The 9,770-nt window shown below is 69.5% G+C and overlaps 1 protein-coding gene across 1 annotated transcript; it reads right to left on the bottom strand.

Moving 5' to 3' along the window:
- Positions 1–1,267: 1,267 nt before the first annotated feature.
- Positions 1,268–9,322, bottom strand: LOC116955850 (uncharacterized). Its single transcript, XM_076053690.1, has one exon. It carries the CDS (start codon positions 9,226–9,228, stop codon positions 2,824–2,826), a length of 6,405 nt encoding a protein of 2,134 aa, XP_075909805.1. The 5' UTR covers positions 9,229–9,322; the 3' UTR covers positions 1,268–2,823.
- Between the last annotated feature and the right edge of the window lie 448 nt (positions 9,323–9,770).

Below are 9,770 nucleotides of genomic sequence, written 5' to 3'. Positions count from 1 at the left end.
AAAAAAAAAGTCCACCGTGCAAGTCGCGCCAAAATGTCCCCCCCCCCCCCACTCTTAAAGTCGCAGCAAAAAATCCCACGTGGAAGTTGCGCAAAGATTCTCGCGTGAAGGTCTCGGGAAAATCTCACGTGGACGATGCGGCCCACCATACCCCCGCCCCCCACCCCCCACCCCCGCTCCGCCTCCTTAAAGTTGCAGCGAACGTTGCGCGAAAAAAAAAAAACCCTCGCTCGGAGGTCGCGCATAAAATCCCGCGTGGAATCTTGCCCCGCTCGGCCTCTCTCGACCGTGAGTGAGGGCAGCCCGACGCAGCTTCAGGCGAAACGCCGGCGCCAAACTTCTGCCTCTTGGGGGGGAGGATCGCTCTCCAACGCTCACCGGGGCGAGCGTGGACGCACGCGGTGAGCGAGCGAACCGGTTCTCACGACCGAGTCGAAGCGGCCATTCGACACGATTTAAAGTGTTTGTGGCGCGTCAGGTGGCTGGAGGTGGGGAGGGGCGGGGGTGGTTGAGGAGGGGGGGGGGGGAGGAGTTTCTGAGCGACGCGACCCAGTTTGGCCGGGATCGTCACGGCGGGGCATTAAAAAAAAAAATCCGCGACGGAAGGACGTCGGCGTTTTCGCGTAGTAAAAATAAAAAATGTATAATCGCCATCATCCGTCCGATCATTTCTCCGCAACCTCCCTCGATCCGGGGGAACCCACCGCGGGCGCCGTCGTTAAGCGCCGATTGGAAAACCCCCGGGCGGCCGGCTGGCCGGCCGGCCAGGAGGGGGATCTTGGGAGGAGGAGGGCGGCGGCGGGGAGGGAGGGGGGGGGAGAGAGAGGAGGCCACCATGCAACCCACGGCCCACAAAAACACCGACGACGGCGTTCCCCCGCGCCACGGATCCGCGCCGGTTTCCACCGGCGCTGGAGGAAGAGACGGTGAGAGGAAGCGCCTTCCTGGCAGAGCCTCCGCAGGCGTCGGCGTCGGCGTCGTACGCACCACGCACCACGCACCACACGTCGAGCTCCTCGAGCTCCGTGCGCAGCCAAACCGCGCCGATCGGAGGCTGCCCGTCGACACGCGGGGCCGCACCGCGGAGGCTCGCGGTTCCAGCCCGGCGGCCAAAGCCCCGTCGCCGACGCCGCTCGCTCCACCGCGGACGTGGAAAGGTTCGACACGGCGAGCCCGGAGGTGTGGTGGGGGCGCCGTGCGTGCCGAACGCGGTCCGAACCGTTTTTGGTAACGCAGTAAAAAAACCTTGGATTTGCGAGGAGCATAATTCGTTCCGGAAACGTGTTTGCAATCCAAAGCACTCGTATATCAAAGCGCAACGTACATCAGCTGTGATCACGTGACGCCCGGCAGTACAACGCGTGTACACGTACTACTACTCGTGTTGCAAGACCCTCACTCGTACATCAGTTGTGATCACGTGACGCCCGGCAGTACAGAGCGTGTACACGTACTACTGCTCGTATTGCAAGACCCTCACTCGTACATCAGTTGTGATCACGTGACGCCCGGCAGTACAAAGCGTGTACACGTACTACTACTCGTACTGCAAGACCCTCGCTCGTTTATCAGTTGTGATCACGTGACGCCCGGCAGTACAGAGCGTGTACACGTACTACTGCTCGTATTGCAAGACCCTCGCTCGTACATCAGTTGTGATCACGTGACGCTCGGCAGTACAAAGCGTGTACACGTACTACTGCTCGTGTTGCAAGACCCTCGCTCGTTAATCAAATTCATATTTATTTTAAAAAATTGCTCGTCTTGCAAAACGCTCGCAGACCAAGTTACTCGCAATCCAAAGTTTTACTGTAATTCGCTCTCGGCCGCAAAATCCGGCTCACGAGCGTGGCCACGCGGCCCCCCGCCTATCGTTCCATTCTGTTGTCGGGCGCGATGGGAGCGGCGGCGGCAGCAGCAGCAGCAGCGGCGATCTGGTTCAGTGGTTGGAGCCCAATGTTGAGGCCTCCTGCTGCTGCTGCTGCTGCTACTGGCGGCCACGACGAGAGGCCTTCAGCCGAGAGAGTGAGTTCGTGTCGTTTGGATTGTTCCTCCTCCTCCGTTGAAGCAGCACAGACAACGGTTTACCGTGTGCGCGGCCACAGTGAGACACCACTGCAGGCGATGCGGTGGCAGCGGTAGTGGTTGGTAGTGGCGGTAGTGGTGGCAGTGGTGGCAGTGGTGGTGGCAGTGGTGGCGGCAGTGGTTACGGCGGTGGTAGTAGCGGTGGTGACGGTGGTTGGTAGCGGTGGTTGTGGCGGTGGTAGTAGCGGTAGTGACGGTGGTTGTGGCGGTTGTGGTTGTGGTTGTGGTGGCAGTGGTGGCCGGCCCACACCGTGCCGGTCAGATCTGAGCCGGGCGATGGGCCCCCGCGCTGGAAGGCGCCGAGCTGCTGTTGGGACGCGACCCTTACCCAATGGGGTTCTTTTTTTTTTGTTTGCACATTTCTTAACTTTACAAAAATATCGGCGGTCAGGGGGGGGGGGGGGGGGGTAACAAACGCGGGGTAACGACGCGGCTGCCGTTAAACAAAACACATCGCGGCCTCGCAGTCCAACAACAACAACAACAGCAGCAGCAGCAGCAGCAGCGGCGGCGACCACGGCACATCCAGTCCCAGCGCTCCGCTCTCCCAACGCATCGTCACGCCCGGCGGTTCTGCGCCCGGTGCCGCCGCCGCCGCCGCCGCCGCCGCCTTGCGTCCCGGAGGCGCCAAATCCGGCCGTTCGTTCGCCGTCCACTCCCCCACGCCTTACCCCCCCCCCCCCTCTCCGGTCGTTCGCAAAACCGGCCCCCGGCCTCTTTCGACTTCACCGTCCCACCCTACTTCCCCCTCAGCTTCACGCGCTTGCAACCGTTCGCCGGCGCCGCGGTCGCGGCGGTCGCGGCAGTCACGCTCGCCACGCCGCCGGCTCCGCCGCCGTCCCTCTTCCTCTTCCGCGTCACCACGCCCTCCCCCAGCCCCGTGTCCAACCCGGCGCCGTCCCTGCGGTCCGTGGCCGCGCCGGCGCGGCTCCGGCACAACCCGTTCGCGGCGCCGCCGCCGCTGCCGCCGGCGCCGTTGCCAACGACGCCGCCATTCCTAGCGCCGCCACCAGCGGCGCCGTCCGAGCCCGCGTCGAGTTTCGCGGCGGTGGCAGCGGTGGCAGCGGAGGCAGCGGAGGCAGTGGAGGCAGCGCTGACCGACGATTCCGAAGGCGAATTCCGTTCCGGCTGACAATTCCGTTCCGTCAGCGAATTCCGTTCCGGCTGCTCTGGACTCCGTTCCGCCGGCTCTGGACTCCGTTTCGCCGGCTCTGGACTCCGTTCCGCCGGTGCAGAGCGCTCCGACTCGGGACTGTGTTCCGGCCGAGTCTCGCGCTCCGTCCGCGCGTTCCGCTCCAAGCGCAACTCGCATCCCGGTGGCGAGTTCCCTCCCGGCCCCAGCTTTCGTTCCGGCCGCGTCTCCCGTTCCGTCGGCGAGTTCCCTTCCGGCCGCGGGTCCCCCGGCGCCTCGGTCTGCACCTGGCGGCTCACGGTGCGCGCCGCCCCCAGCGCCACCTGCATCCCACGGTCCACGCCCGCAGGCGCCCGGCCGGGCGGCGCCGCCACCGCCTCCACCGCCTCCACCGCCTCCGGCTCCACCGCCTCCGCCTCCTCCCCGCCGTCTTCGCCGCCCTCCTCCATTTTCCCCGCCTCCGACGACACCGACGCAGCCGCCGGCGCCGGCTCGCAGCGCCGGCACCGGCGCGCCATCTGTGCGCCGCCGCCCTGCTGCAGCACCCGCTGGAGCAGCGAGGGAGCGGCGCCGTCGGTGCCGGGCCGAGGCGGCGGCGCTGCCGGGCGCCGGCCGCGCAGCATCAGGAACAGGATGGGGTTGGTGCGCAGCAGCGCCGCCGCCCCCGCCGAGGAGCCGCCGTCGTCCGCCGCCGCCGATGCCGCGGCGCCGGCGGCGGCCGGAGCGGCGTTGGCGTCCGTTCGAGTTCGGCCAAAGTTGGCGTAGAAGCGCACGCGGTTGTGCGGCCGCCATTCGCCGGCGTCGCCGGCGCCGTTCCCGTCGGGCGCCGACCCCAACAGCAGCTGCTCCAAGAGCGTCTGAGAGCCGCCGCCGCTGGCGGCGCCGACCCCGCCGAAACCGCCGAAACCGCCGCCGCCCGGCAACCAGCGCCGGCCCCGTGCATCGTTCTCGGGGTTCTCGCTTTTGACCCGGAACGGGCGGCGCCACGGCGCCGGCGGGGGCAGGGAGGGGCGCCGGCGGGGGGAGGGGGGCGTGGCGCGAGCGGACGGCGTCGGCGCCGCCGGCGCCGGCGGCGCGGAGCCGGCGCAAAATGCCGGCGCGACGCTTCCCACCTCCTCCCCGCCGCCCGCCGCCAGCGACCGGGGGGTTGCCCCCTTCTCTCCGCGCGTTCCTCCTGACGGCCGTCCGCCCTCCCCGCCGGCGTCTCTCTCCTCGCCCGCCCCCCCCGCGGCTTCGAGCGTTCCGGACGACGCCGCCGCCGCCGCCGGGCTCCGCCTGGCTGCCGCCGCCGGGTCCGTCGTTCCGTTCCGCCCCCCGGTCCCGTCGTGTCCCCGCGGGCCGCCCTCCCGGTCCCTCTCAGCATCTGCGACCGCGTCCCCGTGCCCCGCGGGCCCCGCGGGCCTCGCGTCCCCGTCTCCTTGCATCTCTCCGTCCCTCCCCGTGTCCCCGCGCATCTCCGCCCGGGTGTCTCTCTCCACCGTTGTGTCGGCGTCTCCCCACGTTTCCCAGCGGCCCTCCGCCCCCGCGTCCTGGTCTCCGACTCTCCCCACGTCCATCTCGGTGTCGTCATCTTCACGTGTCCCCACGTGTCTCACCGGCCCGGTGTCTCTATCCGCCTCGGTGTCCCCGTCTTCCTCGGTGCCTCGCCGCATCTCCGCGGGTCTCTCCGACCCCGTCTCTCCGTCGCCTTCCGTGAACATAACGAGCTCGGCATCCTCGTGTCCCCGCGTCTCCGAGTCCATCTCAGTGTCTCCGCTGTTTCTCTCGGCGTCTCCGTCGTGTCCCCGCGTCTCCGGGCGTCTCTCGCTCTCCGTTTCCCCGTGCCTCTCCGTCCCCGTGTCTCTCCATCCCCCCGCATCCTCATGTCCGCGCATCCCCGCGTCCCCGTGTCTCTCCGTCCCTACGTCCCCACGTCTCTCCATCTCCACGTCTCCGCATCTCTCCATCCCCATGTCCTCGAGTCTCTCCGTCTTCGCGTCCCCACGTCTCTCCGTCCCTACATCCCAGTGTCTGTCCGTCCCAGCGTCTCCTCGCCTCTCCGTCCCAACGTCCCCGTGCCTCTCCGTCCCAACGTCCCCGTGCCTCTCCGTCCCAGCGTCTCCGCATCTTTCCGCCTCCGCGTCTCCGTGTCTCTCTGTCCCCACGTTCCCACGTCTCTCCGTCCCAGGGTCCCTGTGTCTCTCCGTCCCAGGGTCCCTGTGTCTCTCCGTCCCAGGGTCCCTGTGTCTCTCCGTCCCAGGGTCCCTGTGTCTCTCCGTCCCAGGGTCCCCGTGTCTCTCCGTCCCAGGGTCCCTGTGTCTCTCCGTCCCAGGGTCCCCGTGTCTCTCCGTCACAGCGTCCCCGTGTCTCTCCGTCGCAGCGTCCCCGCGTCTCTCCGTCACAGCGTCCCCGCGTCTCTCCGTCCCCACATCTCCCTGCGTCAGCAGCAGCCTCCTGGTGAGGGGACAGCTGCGTGCTTCCACCAAACCATCCTGGTCCTCGGCCACAGCATCGTCTCCCCCACTAGTGCCACCGTCATCCTTCCTCCTCCTCCTCCTCCTCCACATCGCCGCCTCTTCCTTCACTGTGACGGCGGCGCCACCTGCATCATCATCGTCGCCGCCGCCGGCGGCGCCACCGCTCCAATCGGGTTCTTCCTTCACTCTCACTGGTGCCGAAACAGCGGCGCCACCACCGGCACCACCGTCAGCGCCGTCACCGCCGTCTCCGGCACCGGCGGCGCCAGCAACTTCTGGCAGCCCCAGCAGCAGCTGCAGCAGCGTTCGCCGCACAAGCAAATCCCTGAGCTCTTCTCCAGCCGGCGCCACCGCGGCGGATAGCGCCGGGGTCGCCGAGCCGGGCGCCGGCGAGCTCCTCGCGCTGCCGCCGCCGGCCCCGCCGGCGCCGGAATCGCCGCCACCGCTGCCTCCATGCGCCAGGATCTGCAGCAGCTTGCTGGCGCTGAACGGCGGTGGAGCAGCGTCACCCTTGCCGGCGCCTCCCGGTGCCAGCGCCTGGGCGGCCGGCCCGCGCGTGAACGAGTCGCACGACCGCAGGAGGTCGATGAGCTTTGTGCCGCCGCCGGCGCCGCCGGGGCCGGCCGCCGGCGCCGCCGCCGGCGCCGCGACCGGCGCCGCCGTCGACGCCGCCCCTCCTTCGTCCTGGTGCTGCCGGTTCCCTCCGTTCCCTCGCAGGATCTGGGCGAGCGTCGTCCGGCCCTCGCCGGCGGCACCAGCGGGTGTCGGTGTTGACGCCGGCGCCGATGGTGGCGGAGAGGCGCCGGCGTCTCCCGGCCGCCAGCTGTGCAGCAGCGACTCCGTCTCCTCCTCGATGGTCCCGCGGTGCCGGCACCTCAAGTCCCACGGCGCCGGCAGCGCCAGGGGTTCGGCGCCGGCGGCTTCCCGCTCCCGCCGCCGCGTCAGCAGACGGCACAGCAGGCTGTCGCTGGTGGAGTCCGTCGATGCTGCTGCCGGTGCCGGCGCTGCCGCCGGCGCCGGCGCTGCCGCCGGTGCCGGCGCTGCTGCCGGCGCCGGCACGGGCGCCGGTGAAGAAGACGACGACGACGATGGTGGTGGAGTCGCGGTGGTGCTAAACGGCCGGCGCTTGATCGGTGGTGGCGCCGCGGTCGAGCTGCTGGCGCTGCTGCGCGCGCCGCCGGGCAGCGAGAGGTTGAGGGGCGTGTTGCCGTCGTCGGCAACCGGAGGCGAGGGAATCGGCGGAGTGGCCGCCGCTGGCGCCGCCGTGGCCGCTCGCTTGCGCGCCAGATCCATGAGCACGACGCTGGCGACGCCGTGACGGCCGCCGGGCGCCGTAGAGGAGGCGGCGGCGGCGGCGGCGGCGCCGGCGGTTGTGGAGCTCGCGGCGGTGATGGAAGCGGCGCCGACGCCGGCAGCGCCGACGCCATTCTTACCGGGACTTCGGGCGCCAGCAGCACCGGGTGCTCTCGTACGAGCAGGACTGGCGGCGCCAGTGCCGGCAGAGATGACTCTGCCCGCAGCGCCATAGCCAGCGGTGGCGCCAATGCCACCAGGGCAAGCGGTCCTCGTGCCACCGGCACCGGTGGCGCTCGCGTAGCCGGTGGAACCTACGGTACCAGCAGACCTGCCTGCGGCGCCGGCGGTGCTGTCGGGGCTAACGGTGCGAGCGACGATCGAGGCGGCAGCACCGGCGGCGCCGGCGGCACTCCCGCCGCCGCCGGCTGCATGCGCACTCCTGGCACCAGCAGCAGTGCTGCCGGCGCCGGTGAAAGCAGAGCAACTGCCGCCAGCGCCGGTGCCGCCACCTCCGCCGCCGCCGTCACCGCTCCATGCCGGCGCCCTGCGGCTCGGTGCCGGGCTCGACCGCGCCAGCGCCGAACTTCCCCGTGGGCTCCGGCACCAGCGGGCGTGGTCTCTCCTCTCCTGCCCCTCGTGTTCCCCGACCACCTCCTCCTCCTCCTCCTCCTCTTCCGCCTCCACCTCCTCCTCCTGCCGCCGCCGCCGCCGCTCCTCCTCCTCGCCGTGCGCTCTCCCGCGCTGGCGCCCGTGCAGCAGCAGCTGCGCCAGCTGGCTCGAGGCGCGGTCCGGCTGGGGCGGGCGGTGCAGTGGGCGGGCGAGGGCGCAGGCGGGGGGAGAGCGGGGGCCGGCGCCGTTGGGGGCGGGGAAGGACGACGAGGAGGAGGAGGAGGTGGAGGACAGCGCGGCGCTGGCGCCCATCTTCTTGCTGAGCAGCAGGAGGCTGAGGCACGACGAGAAGCTGGCGCCGTTCTGCAGCGCGGTCGGCGCTACCTCGGCACTGCGGCGCTGCTGCTGATGATGATGCTGCTGCTGCTGCTGCTGCTGATAATGTCGCTGCTGGTGCTGCTGCTGATTATTTAGCTGCTGCTGCTCATGATGATTTTGTTGCTGGTGCTGCTCATGATGATTTTGCTGCTGCTGCTCATGATGATTTTGCTGCTGCTGCTCATGATGATTTTGCTGCTGCTGCTCATGATGATTTTGCTGCTGCTGCTGCTGATGATTTTGCTGCTGCTGATGATGATTCTGCAGCTGGTGCTGCTGCTGATGATTTTGCTGCTGCAGGTGCTGCAGCTGCTGCTGCTGCATGCGCCGCTGGCGGTGTGGGTGGTGGTGATGATTCTGTGCAAATTCCTCCGACACGGAGCGGTGGTCGCCGTACCGCAGCTGCTGGCGCTGCGGGCGGTTCCCCGCCAGCGCCGCCCGCCTACCCCCCACCACCTCCTCCTCCTCCTCCTCCACCACAACCACCGCCCGCCGCCCCCCCGCCTCCTGCTCCTCTTTCACATGAACTGGCGCCGGCGGCGTCGCCAGTCCGGCAATGCCGCCGTTGCCGAGCTGCGAGCGGCTTGCCAGCGCCCGCATCAGCTCCGACGCGCTCTTCGCCGGTGCTTCTCGCGCTCTCTCCTCGTCCTCCGCGCCCGAGCGCAAGCTGCTGCTGCTGCCGCTGCTGCTGCTGCTGCCACTGCTGCCCCTGCTGCCCCTGCTGCTGGTGCCGCCTCCCCCTCCTCCTCCACCCCCCACCCTCCTCTGCTGCTGCTGCAGCCCCAGCAGGAAGAGAGCAGCGGCGCCTTTGCCGGCGCCGGCCGGAGACGCCAGCGGCGGCGGCGGCGGCTGCGGCCGCCCGCCGACGCCGGCTCCAAGCGGGCTCCCGCACATCCCGAGCCGCTGGAACTCGCGGCGCCAGTGCCCGCCGCTAGCGCCCTTGGCGCCGCCGGTCCAGTCCAAAACGGCGCCCAAGTCCGGATCGCCGCCGGCGCCGCAATCGAGGGAGCGCGGCCGTTTCGTCGGCGCCTGGCGGCTCAGCGTGCCGGGCGAGGCGAGCGCCGGGCTGCGAGCGCCATCAGCCGGGCGGGACAGCAGCAGCGAGGAGAGGATGGGAGAGGCGCGCGTTGACGACGACGACGACGCTGGCGGCGGCGGTGGCGCCGGCGGCGGCGGCGGCGCCGGCTGGCGAGCTCGGGAAGAGGACGGCGCCGACGGCGTTTGGCCGCCGGCGCCGGGTTGGTAGGGGCCCGGCTCCACGGAGCAGTCCATGCTGGCGGCGCCTCGGCTCCCGCGGTCAGCGCGTCATCGCGTCATCGCGTGCTGGCGCCACTCCCCTCCAGGCCGCCCCCCCCCCCCCCCCCCCCTGGTGTGGTGAGCGATGGGCGGTGTGGCGAGTGGGGTGGTGGTGTGGCGAGTGGGGTGGTGGTGGTGTGGTGAGCGATACTGCGACGGGCGTGCGCGTGTTTCTTGCGAATGGTGAGCGCAGGGGCGAGCGGCGAGCAGGGTGTGTTTATGTTCCGGGCGGCACAGATGTCTCCGTTTCTCTGGGAGGACGGGGAGACACGATCTGTGGTCTAAGACCCATGGGGGTAACGGTCAGACACCCCCGGGGTTAAGGATCAGGGCCAGCGATGGCTTCAGGGTTTAGGATCGGGGTTCGCGTCGTCGGCGCTGGGGTTAGCTGTCGATTGAGGGTTTAGGGTGAGAGTTCAGGACAGAGTTAGGTTAGGGCTGGGGATTGTGTTCTTGTTCTTTAACAGGGTCAAGGGTCAAGGTTCAAGTTAGGGCTTGGGTTGGGGCCTTAATTGGTG

This window comes from Petromyzon marinus, chromosome 62, assembly GCF_048934315.1.
Source record: "Petromyzon marinus isolate PM22_M1 ecotype Great Lakes invasive population chromosome 62, UKy_Petmar_22M1.pri1.0, whole genome shotgun sequence".
Taxonomy (NCBI): domain Eukaryota; kingdom Metazoa; phylum Chordata; class Hyperoartia; order Petromyzontiformes; family Petromyzontidae; genus Petromyzon; species Petromyzon marinus.
Note: the sequence above shows the minus strand (reverse complement) of the source record. Positions and strands in the feature narration are given on the sequence as shown.